Source organism: Xiphophorus couchianus, chromosome 16, assembly GCF_001444195.1.
Source record: "Xiphophorus couchianus chromosome 16, X_couchianus-1.0, whole genome shotgun sequence".
NCBI lineage: Eukaryota > Metazoa > Chordata > Actinopteri > Cyprinodontiformes > Poeciliidae > Xiphophorus > Xiphophorus couchianus.
In genome coordinates, this window is record NC_040243.1 from 15895621 (window position 1) to 15917761 (window position 22141).

The 22141-nt window shown below is 39.4% G+C and overlaps 4 protein-coding genes across 21 annotated transcripts in view; 2 read left to right on the forward strand and 2 right to left on the reverse strand.

Moving 5' to 3' along the window:
* mapk8ip3 (mitogen-activated protein kinase 8 interacting protein 3) overlaps positions 1-2661 on the forward strand; it is a 32103-nt gene extending 29442 nt beyond the window's left edge. For 15 of the 17 annotated variants that reach the window (XM_028041948.1, XM_028041954.1, XM_028041956.1 and 12 more), the window contains 2 exons: positions 229-375; positions 996-2451. In XM_028041948.1, coding sequence (XP_027897749.1) covers positions 229-375; positions 996-1123 — 275 coding nt within the window. In that variant the 3' untranslated portion in view covers positions 1124-2451. Of the gene's footprint in view, positions 1-228; positions 376-995 lie in introns of all 17 variants that reach the window. The other 2 variants (XM_028041959.1, XM_028041960.1) reach the window with 1 other exon arrangement.
* A 1127-nt stretch (positions 2662-3788) lies between these two features.
* nme3 (NME/NM23 nucleoside diphosphate kinase 3) lies at positions 3789-6824 on the reverse strand. 2 transcript variants are annotated; one of them, XM_028041968.1, is made up of 5 exons: positions 6739-6824; positions 4635-4765; positions 4432-4533; positions 4241-4353; positions 3789-3943 (listed from the first exon to the last, which is right to left on the reverse strand). In XM_028041968.1, the coding sequence occupies exons 1-5, from the start codon at positions 6782-6784 to the stop codon at positions 3829-3831; spliced, it is 507 nt and encodes a 168-aa protein (XP_027897769.1). In that variant the 5' UTR covers positions 6785-6824; the 3' UTR covers positions 3789-3828. The 2 variants fall into 2 exon arrangements, with proteins under 2 accessions (XP_027897769.1, XP_027897768.1); XM_028041967.1 differs by lacking the exon at positions 6739-6824 and adding an exon at positions 6243-6714.
* A 2001-nt stretch (positions 6825-8825) lies between these two features.
* mrps34 (mitochondrial ribosomal protein S34) lies at positions 8826-11248 on the reverse strand. The gene is made up of 4 exons (XM_028041966.1): positions 11094-11248; positions 10621-10974; positions 9868-9910; positions 8826-9222 (listed from the first exon to the last, which is right to left on the reverse strand). Exons 2-4 carry the CDS (start codon positions 10936-10938, stop codon positions 8924-8926), a joined length of 660 nt encoding a protein of 219 aa, XP_027897767.1. The 5' UTR covers positions 10939-10974; positions 11094-11248; the 3' UTR covers positions 8826-8923.
* Positions 11249-13863: 2615 nt separating this feature from the next.
* spsb3a (splA/ryanodine receptor domain and SOCS box containing 3a) lies at positions 13864-21407 on the forward strand. The gene is made up of 7 exons (XM_028041483.1): positions 13864-14048; positions 17763-17973; positions 18118-18298; positions 18534-18721; positions 18817-18919; positions 18999-19124; positions 19946-21407. The coding sequence occupies exons 2-7, from the start codon at positions 17848-17850 to the stop codon at positions 20335-20337; spliced, it is 1116 nt and encodes a 371-aa protein (XP_027897284.1). The 5' UTR covers positions 13864-14048; positions 17763-17847; the 3' UTR covers positions 20338-21407.
* The last annotated feature ends 734 nt before the right edge of the window (positions 21408-22141 follow it).

Consider the following 22141-nt stretch of genomic DNA (forward strand, 5'->3'; position numbering starts at 1 on the left):
GGCAGGGCCCAGATGACAGTCTTGAGGAACTCCACAAGAATCTTCAATACTACCATATTTTAAGCCCTCCGTCAAAGGAGAACTCAATTTTGATAGTTTTAATTAGATTTAAAAAACAGATTGTGACTTTTTTTCTAGGCTGTCCTATAAGTGCAATTTAAATTTCCAAATTGCTCTTTTATATTTAACGACTTGTTCCTTTTTTTTTTTTTTTTTTTTTTTGCACAGGTAATGTTTTGGCCACCTTAAACGGCAGCGTTCTGGACAGTCCATCCGAAGGTCAGAGCACCGCAGCACCCACAGAGACGGAGGCGCAGAGCGTCCAGAACGTGCTGGTGCTGAGCGGAGGAGAGGGCTACATCGACTTCCGCATAGGTGGGCAGTGACTCTCACAAACCTTCACTCTAACAAAAAACACATACATGATGTTAGCTACTACGTCACTTTTCTAATAACATTTTATTAAAAGTTACCTTTTTGGGTAACACTTTATTTGAAGGAGTGTGAATAAGACTGACATAATACTGTCATAAACATGATGTAACTCGTGTCATGAACATGAAGGAGTTTTCATGAATGCTTATGATTGTTGTCATGAAGTGTCATTCAGTAAATCATGACACTTTTAATGCAAAGTTGACACTTTTAGTGGACTTTTAGTGGACTTTTTAGTACAACTTTGCACTGAAAATTGTCAGTATTTACCAAAAAATACCAAGTTGGCAATTTTAATGCCCTTTCAATGCAACTTTTAGTGATACTTTGCATTAAAAGTGTCATAATTTACCAAATGATAATTCATGACAACAGTCATAAACATTTATGAAGACTCCTTCATGTTCATAACAGGTGTTATGTCAGGTGTCATAACAGTTGTTGTACACACCTTCAAATAAAGTGTTACCCATTTCTGTGTACTAATGTCAGAGGTGTTTTATTTTCATGAATTATAGGAATAATTGTGTCCTGATCCATGTTTTTATTTTTTCCTGCAGGTGATGGGGAGGATGATGAGACGGAGGAAGGTGACAGCGGCGGTGGTGCTTCGCAGATGAAACCTGCTTTGAGCAAAGCTGAGCGAAGCCACATCATCGTCTGGCAGGTGTCCTACGTGCCGGAGTGACGCCTAAATCTGCTGTAGCAGTACACCTGAACATCTTATTGAAGAAACCTCCCTCTCTCTCCTCTCCCGCCCCCAGAAGCTTCAAGCCACTAAAACTTTGTAATTATTCCCTGGTCATGCAAAAGTTCCCTTCTGGCTCTGAAAATGAATAAACCCTTCAAGCTGCGCATCTTTCCTTGTAACTATTAAACCCCCCGCTACCCCACCACCTTTTAACTTTAATGCCTTGTAAGTACCTCCTTTGGCCTAGTTATCTGCTTGCCATCCTGTGTCTGTCCCACACAGGGCATTGTAACCATCCTCATAAGCCTTGTAACTACCTCCCTCCTCTGTAACCATCAAATACTCACCCTGTAAGCACACCTTATCTCTGACATTCAGTCTCGGGTGCATCGAGCCCAGAGCTCCTAATAATTTTTGCCATTAAGTCCGCTATCTATGGAAACTTAAATCTAAAAACAAAAACAAGAAAGGAGAGCAACAGATACAGCAATGTGATGGTAGATGAAGTTGCATTTTCCAAAAAGAAAAAAAAAAGAAGTACATTTTGCCGTTCTTATGCAATGATATAAGTTAAAGTAAAATACATTTGGTCCCAGTGAAAGTAAATGTTGAATAAGTTGAGAAATTATATTTATTTTCCCCCTTGAAATGCTTTACAGCCTGTTTAGGTCCCGATTGAAAACATGCAGCGCCTTGAAAAACTATTCTTACTCCTTGAGCCTCTCTACATCTTGTCATGTTACGACCATAAATGTAATTTATTGGAATTTTACATGATAAAGCAACAAATTCATTTAAAGGTTTCAGAGTAAAAGGAGAGTTCATGCAAATCCACAGTGAGGATTTTATAATTAGTAACTCATCATTTATCCTCTTGTCCTCTAGGTGATTCTTCCCTGTCTGTGCTAAACAAAAGCGTCCTCGCAGCATGACGCTGCCGCCACCAGGTTTCACGGTGGGTATGGTGCTTTCAGGGTGACATGCAACATTAGTTTACCACAAAACAGCTGTAATTTTGTAAAGAAAATTAAAAACATACAAATGAATTCTGTTTACCAATTAAGTGGTGTTTTTTTTTTTAGGATTTTTATCACAAATTATCAGAGTAAAAGGTGCTAAATACAAATATATGCCTCTCATTTCAATTACATTAAAGTTTATGGATGTAACGTGACAAAATGTGGAAGTTAGTAATTTTTCAAGGCACAGACCTGCTGAGAAAAATCCTGGAAATATGTGATGCGGCGGCAGCAGTCTGAGACAGGTGAAAGGTCACACCGTTTCCACATCTACTCAGACTGGTAGTTGAATATTTTAATCCTTCGGTTCATAAAAGATTTCCCTCTTTGATTGGCTGTGGATCAGATGCTTTGGTGTGAAGCAGGCAAACAGTGGCATGCTGTTATTTTATGTACAGGGATAACTGTAAATGTCCAGACGCACTGAAGCCCATCCTCTTTGTTCAGTATGGAAACTCGTGCATTGATCTCTATCTGTGGATTAAATATTAAAACATATTTGTGTGCCGAAAGCAATCATCTCGAGTGTGTGCTGGGTTTGTTTTGTTTGCATCAAAGGGGAATGCAACAAGTACAGAGCAAAAGACGTCTCAGAAAGATTCAACTTGTTTTGTTTTTTTATTCAAGTTTAATAAATGAACTTACTCCAATTTTAATGCAGTGTTATGACAGGCTACAAACTGAGCCTGGTATAAAAATACAAAAGCAGTAACAATACAGAGTTCAATGCTGTTCAAAAGTTTTAAACTTTACATTCAAGTACTTCCACATGATCATATTTACACCCACAGAGGACCTGGAAAATGTGATACAAATGAAAAGAGGCTACTTTTATGTTTTAATAAATATCAATTTTCTTTTTTATATCGTGTAATGAGTGAGTTTCAAATCCATTATCTTCATAATTCCAGTTTCTTATTGCAACAAGCTATCCTTATAGCTTAAAAACTAAAAACATTGCTGGTCCTAACTATTTTAGTCTATTTAGTGCACCTTTGTTTTGTTAAAGGGCCAGTGTTGTGTATTTTTCCAGGCACATGGTGCCATTTTTTAGCACAATCAAGTAACAACTGAATGTTACATTTAGTTGTTATAAACAATTCTATATATCAATGTGACTTAAGAAAAATTTGACATTACAATTTAATGCTTTGAAATTGGGCCTCTGTCTCTATAAGATACTCCGCATTTCAAGAAGTCACAACCATGCTCCTTCTTAACAACGTCTTTGCCAGCGTTGCACAGAGAAGTAGCCGGTATATTGAGCTCAGCAAATTTTTTTTTAATTGCTGCTGGCTAGTTTGAAGGAGCTAAGCGAAAAGCTCTGTAATGCTCTGAAGGTTGGAAATTGCAGCTCCAAGGAGGAGCTTTGTCATCATCGCTGGCGCTCAGTCCCATCACAGCTAAATGGTTGCCATGGGAGATTAAAGGATTTCTCAAGTATGTATGAGAGGATCAAAGCAACACACCAGGTATGTTTTCATAACATCATAACATGATGCAAAGCTCAAAAAAGTCAATTTTACATAATACTACCCCTTTAAGTTTGCCCCATCTAAAATGTAAACCAAGGAAATGATGCAGGAAAGCAGAGACGACCTTTCTTTGCTACAAACTACTGAAGCTAAAAAGACAAAGTTTACTGAGGTTTGATCTTTTAATGCTGCAGAAGGTCTGTAAACATCAGTAGATCCAGTTGTTGGTGCTGTTCTCCCAGGGGTGGAGCTCACTCTGACGGAACCAGAGACAGATTTCTTTCTGGGCGCTCTCCACCGAGTCGCTGCCGTGGATCACATTCCTGAAAACAGAGTGAAAGTTGCTCCAGTGATTATCATCCCGACGCAAAATTAACAAGTACTTTCTGAAAACACGACTATTTAAAAAAAGTAATACAATCGTCCGTTTTTTGTTTTTTTTAACCAACAATATATCCTCACAATGACTTTAAAGGATTTCTGAGATTGTTAATTCAATGGTTACTATCCTGCAGTTTATTCTTACCCAGTATAACTAGAAAACATGTTTGCATGTTTCCACAGATAAAAGACTGAGATCAGACCTGTAACTTGCGGAGAAAGGTGATGAAATGACTTACCTGCCCACTTCCACACAGAAATCTCCCCGGATGGTTCCCGGCAGTGAGTCTGCGGGATTGGTCTCGCCCAGCATCTTGCGAGCGGTCTTCACAACATCTAAACCCTGCCACACCTACACAAAAAGCAGGACGCTTTTGAACACAACCCAACACATCAAAACGTTGCTGAGAAACCCATTGAGGAAACCCACCATTGCAACAACTGGTCCAGAACTCATGTAGCTTATTAGGGTGCTGTAGAAAGGCTTGTTCCTGAGCTCCCAGTAGTGTTCGCTTAGCAGCTCCTCAGACGCCTGGTGTGCACGTGCAACCAAGATAAACACATTAATTTACCAGATTGCATTTCTGATCCACTGTGCTAACCCTCCGCAGCATTTGAACCACAAGTGAATACCTTTATAAGCTTAAGAGCAACGAGTTTGAAGCCTCTCTTCTCAAAACGACGCACTATTTCTCCCACCAGTTTCCGCTGCACACCGTCCGGCTTTACGGCGATGAAGGTGCGTTCGTTCGCCCCTGTCCAGCCTGAAATGGCACACGGGGAACTGTTTAACTTGACCAAATCATGCGCTTGAGGCCAACAACAAATGAGACCAAATGTATCAAACTCAATCTAGCATCCCAAACTTTACACTGAATTTCTAGCAAACATATTAAAAGATTATGTCATTAGAATAGAATACGTTATTGTTTCTCGAGTTGGAAATACAGTTGCAGGGTTTCACCCAGAAAACTCGCTAAGCCGGATGCTTTGAGCACTAGGGCAGTCATCCAGCCACCTGCCATGTTTTTAAGTAAAAATATTTTTTTAAATTGACAGAAAATTTGAAAATATTACTTGATAACTATGCGTTATTGGAAGACTGGAAGTTAATACCAAAACACCAACTATAAAGTCCTAAAAAAAAAAAGCAATCATTAAAAAAAGAACTAAAATAAATTAACATTGCAAAGCCTGGTGGGGGCACAAGTAAAGTCTGGTGGCCCGCCAGGCTTACAATACATTTTACATAAACCCTGAATTAGATTATCAAGTAAATCTGTATCATTAAACAGTCATTGTCTGTGTTACTTGATTTTAATTATGCTCTTTGTTTACTAATTCTCTATATAAAATCCCTCTTCGCTGAATATGGTGTTAATTACCTATTATACAAAGGTAAAACTATAAAATATGACTAAATAAAGTAATTCTAGAATTTCTGAAGGAAACTGGTTGCATGCATCCATTCCATCCATCCATCCATTTTCTGTTCACCCTTGTCCCTAATGGGGTCGGGAGGGTTGCTGGTGCCTATCTCCAGCTACGTTCGGGGCGAGAGGCGGGGTACACGCTGGACAGGTCGCCAGTCTGTCGCAGGGCAACACAGAGACATACAGGACAAACAACCATGCACACACACACACACACCTAGGGAGAATTTAGAGAGACCAATTAACCTAACAGTCATGTTTTTGGACTGTGGGAGGAAGCCGGAGTATCCGGAGAGAAACCATGCATGCACAGGGAGAACATTCAAACTCCATGCAGAAAGACCCCGGGCCGGAAATCGAACCCAGGACCTTCTTGCTGCAAGACAACAGTGCTACCAACTGCGCCACTGTGCAGCCCATATCAATATGGATATGCATGCATATCAATAATTTTTATTCATAAAAATAAATACACAATGCATCTAACAAATAAAATACTGTAATCCGATTTGGGGTCGGCACTGACAGATCCTGCCTTGGTATTCTCATCCACTGATTAGCATCGCCCCCTAGTGGACACTTATAAAAATGCTGACATTCACAATTTGAAATTTAACTTGCATCTCAATAGGCTTTATGCAAGGCGTTTGTTCTCCGGTATTTTCATGCGCAACAGCAGCTCTGTAGTATATTCTGCATGGCAGCTGGATTTAAAACAAAGTACCTGCAGCAGGCGCTCAGAGATCTGCACTTCGACATCATTTCAAGCCACAACCCCGCTGTCCAAACCAGAAGTTTGGAACCTCACCGGTTTCATCGCTCCGCGCCTGTTTGGGTACCAGATCCTCCAGCTCCTGCAGATCTCGCTGTGACCTTTTTGTCGGCCTCATTGCGGGGACTCTTGTCTGCAGCAGCCTATCAGATCCCGCAGTCTGCGCACGAGCACAAACCTTCCCAATAAGCAGCGCGCGAACCCCTGAGCTAATAATAGGACGATGAATCAACTTTTCTGACAATGAGGAGCGGAACGCGTGAGCCACGCTGCGTGCTGTTAGACCCGCGGCTGACGTTAGTTAGTAATAACTCATTAGTTCGGGTTGTTTTAGTGACATGTGGCAGTCTGAACTAATGCAACGCCCCAGTTAAAGTTAGAAAGCTTCTTAACTCCACTGTATCCGGGTATAAGTGCTGCCTTTCGGCTAACCGAGGAGGAGGAGGCGACTCTGACCCACCAGCATCTCTTGGAAACTGAAAACATCACCTGGTAAAACTCAGAGCGAGGCTCGGTAAACTGCAACACCAACCTGACTGGAAGACGTGGGCAAAAACAGACAGAAACAGGCAGATCATTGTCGAAGCAGGACGGAGCAACACTGTGGTCTGTCTGGGATAGTGATGTGTCGGTCGCGAACGATCCGGCTCTAAGAGCCGGCTCTTTGAAGTGAACGATTGGAACCGGCTCCACAATGGGAGCCGTTTTAGGATCCTATTTGGGAGCCGGGTTTTTTTCTACAGTATATCTCTGTCTCTCCGCCTCCCTGTCGTTGTGCTTGTGCTCTGCAAGTGCCAGAGCCGATAGTTTTTCCCCACAAAGTTTTTGTTTTTTTTTGCCCTGCGGTGCCTCGCTGTGTCTCCCCCCCGTCTCCCTCTCCTTGCGCGTTTTGCTCTTCTGCCAGTGCTAGAGCTGAGAGGTTTTTTTCCCTCGGTCGGTCCACTGCCCTCATGTCAAGCGTGTGCTCCACACATCTGACCAATCACACATAGTTTCAACTAATAATGTGGCGGGAAAACGCTGAAAAAAAGGTTTATCTCCACTTTTTTTGTGGAAACGGCAGGCAATTGGCCAAGCTGTATAGCCTTCGTCGGCAGGTGTTTATGTACAGACACTCACTCAGCGGTCAAGAAGCACAGAAAGAAGGGGAGTCAGTGTGAGAACTGAATAGGTGAAAATAAATGAGTGACAGAAAACGGAGCAAGATTTGGACTCATTTTAATGCTACATCAAGCTCCAGGGCAGAGTGCAGACTGTGCAAAGTCAGCATTTCCTATCGTGCAGGCTCGACAAACAACCTGCACATGCGGACATCACACGCATCGGTATTGCTATAGCATTGTTATGCAGCATTTTTACTCATCATAAGTGCTTAACAATGTCAATAATGAAACAAAATATTATAAAATTAGGTTTAAGCTATTAATTAATTAATAATGTCAAAAATATATATGGGGAGCCGAAAGAGCCGGCTCTCCACAGTAAGAAGAGCCATTAGAGCCGCATCTCGAAAAGGAGCCGAAAATCCCATCACTAGTCTGGGAGAATGAAGGAGGGTGGAGAGGAGAGCTACGTCACGTTGCCAAGGAACGCGCCAAAGCGCGAGCCTGTATGGCAAACCCATAAATATTTAATTGGTACACTAGGCTCTGCAATGCAAAAATCCGTCATTTTGAGCTTTCTTCTACAAATTAGAACCATTTCTAGTTTTCTTTAGATCCCTAGCTTGCCAAACTACAATAATAGAGGCTCCTAATTTATTAGTTGATTAAAAAATTCAATCGCGCCTCTCAATCAAAACATACAAGTCATGATAATTATTCATAAATATTAAGCATCTTCAATATAAAACTAATTACTTGAACTTAAAACTTCCCTTTGCTGCCTCCACTATTGGCTGAATGTAGAAGCTTCTGAGTTAAAACATGTGAAGGTGCATGTACAGAACAGATCTTGCATTAGATTAGAATAAGTGTACTGTAACTCCATCTTTATGGTTTTTTTTAAAAACCAGTGTTTGTGTGTATTTTTATAGTTCATAGACTGTACATAAATCCCTACGGAAAAGAACTTCAGATGCCACTGCAGTTCTATTTTTTTTTTGCATTTTTACAGAGCCCAGGGCGCATTGGCACTATATATCCACAGCACTTAACAGAAAATGTCTTGTTGTAATAATCCCTCAAATGTTTCTCAAAACATGAGTCAAAAAGACATGTAAAAAAATATTTTTAATATTTATCAGCAACATTTTGAATTCATCCTGTATATTGTCTATTTTTATTGATCAAGTAAGATGGCTGTAGTTTTTATTTATACTTACAGTTTAAAACTTATTGGATCTTGTACATTTGCTTTATTAACAGCAGAATTGAATGGTGTAGTTATTAAATTTAAATAATGTCCTGGTCAAACTGTACTGTATCAGAACTGCTTTTATCTGAGCTGCACACAGCTGGACAATGTTTTTAAAAGTTACTTTTGTGCAATGTACTGCAGCTGACAGCGACAGTCTTCATACGTTTTGCACAGGATTCAAACCTGGAACCTTCTTGCTGCATGGGGAACAGTACAAACAACAGCAAATGAATTTAATGAAAAAAACAAATCACTGAAGGAGCCGGTTTGATCCCGCTTTTAATATTTAGCACATACAAGCATACACGGTTCTCTATGAGATTATAAAGAAACCAAATCCTTGAAAAGACTGTTCTGGTTCACACCGCTGTCCCCTCTTTCCTGTGATTCTCTTCTTCCTGTCTGCGGAAATAGTCTTTGTTGAACACCACATTCCTCTGTAAGGGCAAGGCCGGCTCCTCTGTCACCTCCCTGCCTGCAGCTCTCCCACGCTGTGCCAGCATCATGGCACGGAGCAGGGGGGGGTAGGGGACGTAGTGCACCGGAGGCTCCGGGAGGGGCTGGAAGTCCTTGAACTGCTGCTCCATGTCTTTAGGAATCAGGCGCCAGTCGTGGTACATCACCTTCTCCACTTCCTTCACCTCTTTCTCCTGTTTGCCTAACAAGTAAATGTTTTTGTAGAGTAGTTATGATCTTTAATATGTACTTGGTGCATCTTTATCGCAACAAAAAGGCATTTGAATAATTTCTACTAATTTTAATTATTTTTTATTAATTTTGTCACTTTACAGCCACAAACTATTTTTTTTCTCTCATGTTGCAACAACACTACATCCTAGGTTTTAAAGATGTTTTACAAAGACATCTTAACATATATTTTCTAAAAGAAAATATGTTGATACCCCTAAATACAACCCAGTGCAATGACTTTTCTGCAAACATGACAGTGTCTGACTGGCATGTGTTTTATTTTAGTGTAAAGAATGTGAAGGTCTCAGATGTTTGTTGAAGAACAGTAGGAAACAAAATCTCGATACAAAAAAAGGAAACAAAGTCTTGATATAAAAAGATTTTGTATCAAACGCAGTTTGTGGTTCTAATGTAACAAGAGGTATGAAAACCTTTGCAGGGCACAGTAACTGATGCAGTCATTTTTAAAGCCAAATGTAAACATTTTTCAGTGTTTTTCATTTTTTTCAGTGTTAAATAGTACAAAGCCACCTTTTTATGTGTAGCTGTAAATATTCATACGGCATCCAGGCTCCTTATAAACAAGAAAAAACTCAACAGAGCCTAAGATTACCTTTATATGTGAAGATTCCCCATGCTTTGCCATGATCCATGTTCTATAAAAGTAAAGAGAACAGATGCTTTATAAGTTTGTGTTTTCTCCCAAAACAAACATGTTTATGTTTCATTTGTTGATATATTGATCTGCAAACTCAACACTCAACAGCACTGATGCAAAGGATTGGAATATTCAGCAGAGGCTGGTCTTAGCTGAGACACATTTTATCACTTTTATGGAAGTGTTTTTAGCATTGTTCCATAATGGTGAGCCATTAATTAATCTGCTATACACCCAGGACTAGAACATACTATTTTTATTAATGAAGAAGAATCTCAGGTGGCTATTAAAATCAATTGGGATGAAGTTTTCGGACAATAAAAAGTGCTCTGCAATGCCTCACAACATATGTACTGTTTGTTCTGAATCAAAGATGAAAAGGGCTGGCTAAAAGCTGCACAAGTATTTTATTCATATGCATATTTCCTGCTTTGAGTCTTCACATGTAAATAGAATGCCTATTGCATATTAACCATTTATTTACATTGTACATTGTATGCGTTTGTTACAGAAAAGCTCAATTTTAGCTTCAACTAATAAAAAGCACGAGGTTTCTGTTAAATTCCCAAAACAGATTAGAATACTCAGCATTTACGTTTGTGGTGGTAGGAGATTAAAGCCTGATCAGCCGAAATTAATCATGTATAAACAAATAAAAGCAAGACAGCTTCACTGGTGGAGTGTGTACAGTGCTCTCCTCCAGCTCACCTCAGCTGTGTAGTCCACCTTGACCTTGGTAATCTGCCAGTAGCTGGGCTCTGGGTGATCCTCCAACCAGGACTTACGGGTGAACATGCGGCCGACACCGAACAGCCTCATCCCGGCCAGCAGGGAGAAGAGGCGGCTCTCCCTGCGGACGTCCTGCCAGGCCAACACGGGCAGCATCTTCCCAGTGAGAGGCCGCCTCATACTCTCATAGTCCAGGGCGTACTTCTGCGACTCCTTCGGCCGAGACTTCAGCTCCCGGTACGCCCGGATCTTCCGAGCCATTTCTGCGATGAGACGGAGCCGCTTCTTTTTCGCCATGATTGCAAGTGGACAAACACCCGGTCACAGTGTACCCTGAGGACGAAAATGACCGTTACATCGACCTGGTTGGGGCGGAAATTGTGTAAGCGTAGCAGATCTTGGTGCTACAAAAACTTTACAATTACTGATAAGAGTAAGTAAACGGTAACCACCTGGTGTGAAAAGTCAGATTATCTCCTAATGGCAAAATATATTAGTTTCAATGCCTGAAAATGACCAAAGAAATTAACTCATGGTTGACCTCAGTGAGCAAAGCACACATTTTCCGCATAACATGGTCCGTTCATAAATAGTCCCTGAAAGAACTGCGATTGCAATTTGGTTCCGCAGCAGAGAAATTCTGGTTCCAGACACTACTAATACCCATACAAATACTAAGTCTTATTACCTTTTATGTGCAAATTTGGTTGCATAGATTATACTTTTAAATAAAGTAGACAACGGATAACATCAGTACTCTAATTTACTCAAAAGGAAAGCTTTTTATTTGAGAAGTCTTGCGGATTTATCACAATAAATGTTTTTTTCTTCTTTTAGCCAAAAGAGTAAGCTAAGTTAAGTGGACTTTATTATCTTAAATTATAATTAGAAAAATATATTTCATGCATTTCCAGGATAGATCATGGAAAAAAGAAACAGAACATTCGCTGAATCCCTTCAATCCAAAATAACAGTGTTGGCTAAAACCCATTTCAATTTAAGAAACGTTCTCATTGTTAGAACAACCTGGTATAATGCCACATGCCGACATTCATTTCTGCACGAAGGCATTCATTTTCAGTTCCTTTGACAAATTTTAAACGCCACAAATAAAATAGAAAAGGGGTTGATAATCGTCTATAAACACTACAATTTTAGTTTTTCAATGGAACTGCAGGCGAATGACAAAGAGGTGATATGGTGCCCAATCAGACAAAAACAAGAGAAATGAAATTCGGGGGGGGGAAAGAAAAATAAAAGTCGAAAAAGCGCTGGTGGCGTAAAATAGCATATGCGAGGTCTGACCCCTCAGGACTGAAAATATATTTGTTTGCTGCTGTTTTTGATCAAACAGTCTGGTCAATAAAAATGTTTAAAACATGTTTGTCCTTTTTGCCTTTAATACGTGTATTTCAGCTTTTTTTTCTTCTTCTTTTATGCCATGCTTTTTGCTTAGGCTGGATATTTTATTTCTTCTTTCTTTCGACGTTTAAACTTTACTGCCTTGTGTATGAATGGTGCTAAATAATTGGACCTCTTTTGTTTTCTTTATATTTGCTTCCCCTTGGGTCAATATTTAGGAAACATAATATTGCTTTTCATTGCTATGCGGATGATACACAAATTTATGTGCCCCTCAATCGTAAGGGAGTCAATACAGTACCAATTTTAATGGAGTGCCTCGATGACTTAAAAACTTGGATGGCTCTGAATTTTTTGAATTTTAATGAAAGAAAGACGGAAGCTATTATTTTTGACCCTGGTACTACCTGCAAGTCCACTCCTGTGGATTTGGGTCCGCTATCACATTACGTAAAGCCATTTGTTACAAATTTGGGCTTTGTAATGGACGCAAATTTTAAGTTGGATAAACAAATCAGTGCCGTTGTGAAAACGAGCTTTTTCCATTTGAGGCGGCTTGCTAAGATTAGGAATATGGTACCAGTGGATTATTTTGAAATATTAATCCATGCTTTTATTACAACACGACTGGATTACTGTAACTCCTTATATGTGGGTGTCAGCCAGTCTTTCTTTGTCCCGTCTTCAGCTGGTCCAGAATGCGGCTGCTCGGCTCTTAACTGGATCGCGGAAGAGAGAACATGTTACCCCGATTTTATATTCTCTGCACTGGCTGCCGGTACATTTCAGAGTGCATTTTAAGATTCTTTTATTTGTTTTTAAATCTTTAAATGGCCTTGCTCCCTCCTATCTCTCTGAGCTGCTACATATACACTGTCCTCCTCGAGCTCTTAGATCAGCGAGCCAAATGAACCTGGAGGTGCCGAGGACTTCCAGGAGGCAGAGAGGAGACAGGGCGTTTGCTGTTGCAGCTCCCAAACTTTGGAATTCTTTACCTATGTTGGTAAAACAGGCCCCCTCTTTAGCAATTTTTAAATCTGCTCTTAAGACTTACCTTTTTCGGTTGGCCTTTGATTCGGTTTGAGATGCTGCTTTTCTGTATTTATCTGGGTATGTTTATGTATTATATAGAGTGTTTTACGTCACTGCATTGTTGGTTTTGATGTGTTTTAATTTTGTTTTTATTTGTTTAATTTTGTGATTGTACAGCACTTTGGTCAGTGGTACTGTTTTAAAGTGCTATATAAATAAACTTGCCTTGCCTTGCCTTGCCTAAATAAAGCCACCTTGCCTTAAGGTCGGAAACGTTTTTTCCCCGGTTAATTCCTGAAGCAGACCCACACTGCTACATTTGAATGCTGATATTTTTGCAATTTATTTGAAACTCTCTGATTAACGGTATTAGATTTTGCTTTGTGGCCTCCTGGATGAGTCACTATGGCCAAAATGTTGACAGTTTGACTACTGATAAGGTTTGGTTTCCTATATTTAGAAAATGGCTTTTAATTTGGTTCACTTGGCCTTAAGACTGTTTTTGCAAACAATTTCAGACTGAGGTCAATTTTTTTCCCTCGTGTGTTCTGAATTCATTTTCTTTTTTAATCTTTAAGTTGCATTCTTGTTGCCAGACAGATTCCATTTATATTTTACAGAGCGGCCAAATTAGTTAGCAAATGTTTTTAGCTGTACGCTTCATAAAATGCAAACATGGGAGCAATTTAATTAATAAGCAATGCTATTTTGTTTGATTTTTGCTATTAATTCAATGTACTTTGAATTCGGATGTTCTACCTATCAAACAAAGCTACAAGTGACTGTAATTACACACGTTAGCTGGTGTGCAGGTTCAAACCTCCCTGTGAATTAGCTCCTCCTGGATTTGTTTACACGGTCACACTGGCAGAAAGTAGGTCATGGAAAAACGAAACGAGGCGAGTCACCTCTCCGCTTCTTGCGTATTAACTGTCTAGTAATACCCGGAATCAAAGGAACACCACCCCCGTGGATTAGTCGGGTTTATGTGTCACTAGAGGCCAGTTTAACAGGTAACCACTCTACGTTTTATCCATCCTGGGTGGATGTGTGCTAACAGCTGCTAGCCGCGCAATGCTAGCTCTTTTTTTACGCATCAGTAGCAATGTTCTTCGTTCTGGCTGCGCAATAAGTCGCGACAAAACAACAATGTAGTGATTTATACACACATAAATGGTAGCGAACAAATAATTCGAAGTCACGACTTTATTTATTACATTTTTAAGTCGAAGCTCAATCCGAGCAGTTGGCTTGCATTAGCTGCTCTGTTAGCTAAAGGCTAAGAAGCTGATGAAGCTGGCAAAGAAAACAGTAAATGTTATTGTGGGTTTTCTTTTTTTTATTTGTGTTAAATAATGTATGCTTTTGCTGTGTGAATGCCATGAGGCTTATTTCTGTTGCTTTACACAGGATTCGATATTTTGGTAATATCCAGGCTATTTTGTATGCCGAAACACCCGATTGTAATGTAAGAATGAGAAACAACAATAAATTAGGTATTTGGCTGGAAATGCAACGAATAAAGGAAAAGATCTTCATGAAAACAAATGTGATGCACAACGCAATGCGACATAAAATACATTTCATTGAAAACAAGAATAGAAACATAAATATTTCTTCTTAATTACTCTGGGTTTGTTTTGTTATTTTATGGTCGTGCTGTCTAAGAATATGATGTGTGCTCATATTAGTTTCATTGTGAAGAGGTTTAATAAAATAGAGGTTTTTGTGTTTGTAGAAATTAGTTGGATTTTTTTTTTAATTAAGTGCGTTTTTTGATCTCGGGGCCTTTTATTTACGTCTTACAGTTGCCTGCTTGAATATGAAGGTCCAAAAGTGCCTCGATTGAATTTCTAAAAAAAAATCTTACTATAAATAAACTACCAGTGTTGTATAAAGTACTGAAATCTCAGAGTCAAGTAAAAGTATAAGTACCTCTCCAAAATATGACTTTGGTAAAAGTCCAAGTCACTGACTGAAATGTTACTTGAGTTAAAGTCTTAAAGTATCTGAAACTTCTTGTACTTAAGTATGGAAATTGCTGTAAAAATGGATGTACTCAAGTAATGTAATGAAAAGTACAAGTAAAAAGTAAAACAAGGCAAATGCAGTTTGAATGACATTTTTTATATTTTGGTAAACTTGTCAAATACACTTAAAATAATGTACACAACCAAGTGCAGGCAAAATTAAACCTGCTAATAGATATACCTGCAGGCATCATTTAGTTAAGAAAATTAGGTGCTTTACCTATAGCACAAGGTTAACTTAACCTGCTTTACAACTGAGCCAGCTTCTTAGTATACCCTCCAGGACAGAAAATACAAAGTTTTTGTAAGCCTTAAGTTTTCCCTTCAAGTAAGGTCAGTGATAAAAATGAGAAAAATAAATAGTACAGAAAATGCGGCCAACATGAAGAAAAAGAGCTGTTACGATTACTCTACCTCACAAATCAGTGAATCAGTCAATGCTACAGTCAGTAGGTGGTGCACACAACTGGTCATTATGCAAAAGAAAAAAAGAATTGGGAGGGAAATGCAGCTTATTGGCATCTGTAAACCTGGTTTTGAATTTGCATGCCTTTCCTATATTCGTTAAATTTAGTCTAAATTGCTATCGCTATGGCTTCTGTCCCCCTTGAACAGAGGAGTCTAGGTAGCCTGCTACAGTCAACATTAGGCCTAAGCTAAATACACCACGTGTGGAACTGAAACAATGCCAAACAAAGTTCATTTATGGTCAACGTTTCACAATACAGTAGTGTCTAGTGATCAAGCTATAGTTACTGAAACAGGAGGATTATAACCATTTCATAAGACGTTACCTCGATGTGTTTCTTCAAGTTGGATGGGGAGTTTTTGTAAGATAGAATTTCCATGTGACTGCTACTGATTGCGAGACTTGCTTTGTGTTTAATGGGAGAAGCGAAACAGGTGTATCCTAATTAAAAGTAAAGAAATCAAGAAATGGCAAAAAATGTGGAATGAAGATAAAGGAAGATTACATGAAGTACAAAAGTCAGTTCAAATTCGAAGCATTAATGAAAGAAACAGAAGAGAAGAAATAATAATTAGTAGATTAAGAGTAGGTCATACCTACTTAAATGACATGCTTTATAAAATAGGGAGGAAAAATAATGATAAATGTGAGAGATGTGGAGAGAAAGAAAATGTAGAACACATATTGATGAAATGTAAGTCAAATGAACTCGAAAGGGAAGAATTAAAGAGAATAGTTAGAAATATAGGGCATGAATGGAATCTTAAAAGTATATTAGGAAATGAAGGAAACATAACAGATATTCACAAATTAAGGAAAGCATTGTTTATTTATCTTAAGAATACAAAATTAAAAAATAGAATTTAATAGATGTGAAGTAATGCTTCTACACACTCATGTACAGTAGGTGGCGGTATGCACCTTAAAGTTGCTTGTGATCCGCCATAATAGAAAAGAAGAAGAAGAAGGTGTATCCTATTGGTGGTGATGAACAAGCCCAGGCAAGTAGGCTACGGACTTTGTTCGGTAGCCTGCTTGCTACTTGCTAATCAGTAGGTGGATCAAAACACTTTGTTTCTCTCTCTCGCTTTTTTGTAACGAGTAACTAAACCACACATTGAAAATGTATCGGAGTAAAAGTACGCAATTAAGTTCGGAAATATAGTGAAGTAAAAGTGAAAGTCATCAAAAATTTTCATACTCCAGGAAAGTATGAAGTACTCCAAAATATACTTAAGTAAAGTAGTGAAGTATTTTTACTTCGTTACTATACAACACTGTAAACTACTACCTTAATATATCCGTAATTAGTTTAAATACATATCTTATTTGATAAATATATGAAATATAAAGTTAGTAAAAGAACCAAAACAACATCAACGTAATTAGTCTGAAACTGACGCACTTTGCAGGTTAACCAAACAAATGTTAGGGTCTGTTGACAAGTAGTAGTAGGAACTAAATCATATTTCACTGCACTACAACACATTAACCTACTAATTAAACACTAAAGTAATTATATATTGCTTTCAAATATAATGGCTGCAAATTTTTACTGGAAGAATTTTCATTTAAATAGTAGTTAATGTATAATCATTAGCACATTTAAAGGCTTTTGATCATTTTTATTCCCATTAAATCCATTTATATAAAATTTTGCATTCATTATGTTTGTAAACATATTTTATTACACGTTTATTACAGTGTTGCAAGTTTGACACTTAATTATGGAAAAATGCTTTAAAATAAGTTTATATAATTAGGAAACAATAGGATAGTGAAGGGTATGCTGCACGGTTGTGCAACTTATCAACTTTGAATTTCAGCTTCTATTTCTGAAATATAAGCTATCACTTGATTAGTAGTAATTGCAAAAAATAAATATTTTGTCACATTTTTGGAATTTGCTTAGATGTTGATCTAAGAAATCTGGGTTTGTGATCTAAGGACTCTTGTTGTTCCCTAAGAGTTTTTTTCACCCTCTACCTTTACATGCACAGTGAATGAAAAGCAAAAACAGAGACTGTACTGGTCGCTGACAGTGTCATGTGACTCTCTCGGCCTAGGCTAGTCCTTAAAAACGACGTTGTAAAGTAATCAGTTAATTTGTGTGTCTTTAGTGTAAGCTGCACTCAATGCCAATACATCCCTCAAATAGTCGGACATGTTGGTGTAAACATTTGGGAGGAAGAAGTTTATATGACGCATGTTGGTTTGTTTTCCTTCAGCCGCTGGACTAATGCTGCTCCTTAAACATCTGGACTAAACCGTGATCGAGTGGCAAAGCTCTTCTACTTGTTCGACTCCGCTACCATGTCAAGACGAAGCAGGAACAGCCGGGCTTGGCGTTACGTTTGGGGTGGGATACGAAGGGACGCCGACGCCCGGGCCCTCGTGTTGGCCTCTGAAGCTGAACAGTGGCGCTACGACCGGCTGGAGGTAAACCATTCAAAACCGGAAATCGTTCTGGTTCATGTGATGCAGACAAGGGAAATGTCTGTTCATTAAAAACTGCAGATTTGTGTTTTGATTCCCCTGATGTATTGAACATTAAGAGTTGTTCTTTACAATCTCGCTGTAAAGTACAGTGATTCTGACTCGGAGGCGGACTACTCAGCTGTGATGGTTCCTCCGGTCCCCAGTGCTGTCCCTGTTACAGGAGAGTCTTACTGTGCCTGCGACTCCCAGGCAGAAACCAGCTACAATCCTCGCCTACGAGGATTTCACCAAGTCAAAGACTGCCGCTGTGGAGAGGATGACCAAGGTGCAAAGCAGCTGCACAGTTTTAACAACAATCTCAGTCAAGCTGTGTTATTAAAAGGAGAGCAACAGTAGTTTTAAGTCTTGAAATGGCTTTGCTAAATGTATAGAACATTCTAGAAGCTGCAGAAACCTAGACATTTGAGTCGGAAAGACATGTATGTTTGCAAATTTGATATTTAGCAAAAGTCCAGTCAACAATATTTGATTTGCTGTCAACATGACCTCTGATGTCGTAGATTTCGACTGGGTTTGGGATGCAAGCAGCCGTTCGACTGCAACATTGCTGACCTGCGACAATCGCAAAGTGAGCTTCCACTCAGACTACAGCTGCGGCACGGCGGCCGTCCGCGGCTCCAGGGAGCTGGCGGACGGGCAGCACTTCTGGGAAATCAAGATGACATCTCCGGTGTATGGAACAGACATGGTAAGCCTCCAGGATTTGTCGATAACCACGAGAGAAAATAAAAACAGAATGCTGAATAAAAGCTGATTTGTGCTGAAATTGTTATTTCTGGACAGATGGTTGGCATTGGAACATCTGATGTCAATCTGGACAAGTACAGGCACACGTTCTGCAGTTTGTTGGGGAAAGATGCAGACAGCTGGGGGCTCTCCTACACCGGTAAGCTCAATAGTGTTATCAGGGAACATATGTCTGCTTGAAACATTTAAAGGAAAGTGTGATGGATCGTGTTTTCCAGGATTGCTGCACCATAAAGGAGACAAATTGAAGTTCTCCTCCCGTTTTGGACAAGGATCCATCATTGGAGTTCATCTGGACACGTGGCACGGCACTCTCACTTTCTTCAAGAATCGGAAGTGCATAGGTCAGTAAAGTTCATGTTAATAGAACTATTCCACGTTTTACCACATTACAACAAACCTAAATGTATTTTATTAGAATGTTATATAATAGACCAACACAAAGTAATGCTTAATTCCGATGCTGAAGAAGATCTGTTACAGGGTTTTTTAAAAAAAAAAAAAAACCTTTTCCTCAACCTCTCCTATAGTGACCAACAGGTGGAAACGCACAACAAAAAAATACGGCAAATAAAATATGTTGCAACCACGGGAAATAGAGTAAGGGGGAACATGCTGCAATTAGTAGAAACAACAAGTATGAAATGTTGCAAACTCGCTCAACAAAATGGAAGTTCTCCACAACACTAGGGGGTGTCAGCCAACAAGTCATACGGGACCAGACTGTCAGTAAACCATAGAAATATTTAGAGCTATATGATAAAAACCTGATGTCCAGAAGACAGACGGAAAAAGGAAGGCAGAAAAATTTGAGTTATACTTCATGTCTTTTTGAAACACGCCGACTTTTACAACATCAGGAAAATCATTTAGGTAATATTACCTACTCCAGACTCCCCCTAGTGGCCTGGAGCACTTGTGTTTGTTTTGGCCATTTTTAGCATTTTCTCTTTTTAGTCTATTTTCTATGATTGCAGCATTTTGCTTGTTGTTGCTGCAGTTTTTTTTTCTGTTGCATTTGTGTTTGTGTGTTTTGGAGTTGGCACCATCCATGAATTTGGAGCACATTTCACTGTTTGCAATTCATTTGCACCTGTCGCCCACCTTACTCTTTACTTACATACCCCAAAATAAAATCCAGTCATTTACTGTTTTTTCACTTCAGGTGTTGCTGCCACAGAGCTGCACAATAAGAGGTTTTATCCGATGGCGTGCTCCACCGCGGCCAAGAGCAGCATGAAAGTCATCAGGTCTTGCTCCACGCCGACCTCTCTGCTGTACCTCTGCTGCGCCCGCCTCCGCCGCCTGCTCCCAGACTGCATGGACACGCTGGATGTGTTGCCTCTGCCGCCGGGCCTGCGCCAGGTCCTCCACAACAAGCTGGGCTGGGTGCTCAGTCTGAACAGCAGGGCCACAGAGGAGACCACAGAAGGGCCAGAGCGGTCCCCGCAACTACCCGCAACCGTGCCGGCCGAACCATCGTTCTCCGAGAGTGACTCGGAGGGCTGCGTGTCCGACCCCGAGGCCTGCCAGAGGAAGAGATGCCGCTGGACGTGACTGGAAAGCTCAGATCCTAGCTCCGCTTCAAAAGCGCTCGCAGCGGCAAACCATGGCAGGGAGGAAAACCTCCGGGACTGACAGAGCAGAGCGGAGGGAGCCGTGCATCTTTACTGTGACTTTTTCCTCATGCTATTTGTGTCAGCATCCCAACATTTTCAGTCATCTGTAGAAATATGACCATACTGTATAATCTAGCACCGTTGTTGCCATTCTTATATTAGTGGGAATTAGTGAACTGCTGGGATGTGTAATGTACAGTGCAACACTGACATCAAGTAAGGCCAAATTTTGGTGGTCATCTTGGTTATTTGAAAAAATAAACACCCAAAAAACAATGTTTTGTTTTTTTGTGGGTGTTCTTAATCTAAATGTTCCCGGTGCATTACAGAAACAATCTACCCACTTCATTGCTTCTGATCATTTTATTCTGTTGTCAAAGTGAAAAGCAGTGAATATTATTCGGTAAAACCAGATCATTTTTAATTCTAGAAGTGGAAATATCATGAGTGCACTCTGCCTCTTTTTATCCTCTACTAACAAAACTATGTTTTTGTCTTTCTTGAAACAAACACGTAATTAGCACCGCTAAAGGCTTAACCTCCTTGTATTGTGGCAGCATTTATAAATCCATCTGTAGTTTTTAGCTCCTTTAGCCTCTACGTTGAAAACATTTACGCACATTATTTATGTTTCAGAACTTTTTAAAAATGTGACTTTCTATGCCAATGTATTTAACATTAAGCCTTTTGTATAGTTCCGTTTATGCAAAGATGTTTTTTTTTTTATATATATATAATTTTTTCCTTGTTTTCTCCTCTTTGGTCAGGTTTAGATCTCAAACCATAGCGGCGTGGAATGTAAACCCTAACACTTCCCTGAGTTGTTTATTTTTAACTGTTTTTACTCCACTATTTACTTTTGTCAACTTTTTGCTGTAGTTAAAAAACAATGTCTGAACCTGTTGGTAATTTCAGGTTTGTAAATAAACTAAGAAAGTGTGGCCTCACCATCATCTAAGTAAAGTTTTCTTTGCTCTTCTCACTAATAAACCAAGTAATCTCAGCAAATATATGTTCCGTTTTATTTTCTGGGTGTGTAAACTTCGTTAAAAGTCTAAAATTGTACCCAATAGCTTTGGCTATGAAGCTTACCGGAAGTTGCCTTCACTGTAAACAACAACCATCCTCCGCTGTGAAGAGAAAAGTGCCGAGCTGAACGAGTTGGCTGTTTATGTTCATTTAAAGTTTGGAAGCATTTCAAACACGGACTGGACGTCTTCGTTCAACTCTTCCGCTGCCATTGCTAAAACATCCTTAACTATGCTAAAACGGCGCAGAAAATCGACGTCATCGTTCATGACTTCTCCTTCTGTTCACTGATTGGTGAAATCAGTAGAAGTAGTAGAAGAAATTCCAGGAGTTATGAAGTTGTGGCCACGTCGTTCCCACGATATTTTGCCACGATTTATTATTTTATTTCATTGTTATTAATAGCTACTTGTCTTCTCCTCTCACCATCCTCTTGGCCGTGTGGAAGCAAGATAACTTTGAATTATCCTCCTGCCTCATTTCTCATAGTTCTACACGTTTTTTTTTTTTTTAGCTTTTTAAATCATTGTTCTGACCATAATACGTAAGTGAACTAGAGCTAACTTTTTCCATGTATTTGAAATCGATTTTTATTTATATATTGACAATGATGGGGTGACTGCAGCTCCTCCAAAATAACATTTCAGCAGTGAATTGTTCAATGTCTCATGTCAATGCATTTATTTTGAAGGAGGTTTGTGCCGTTTTTCTTC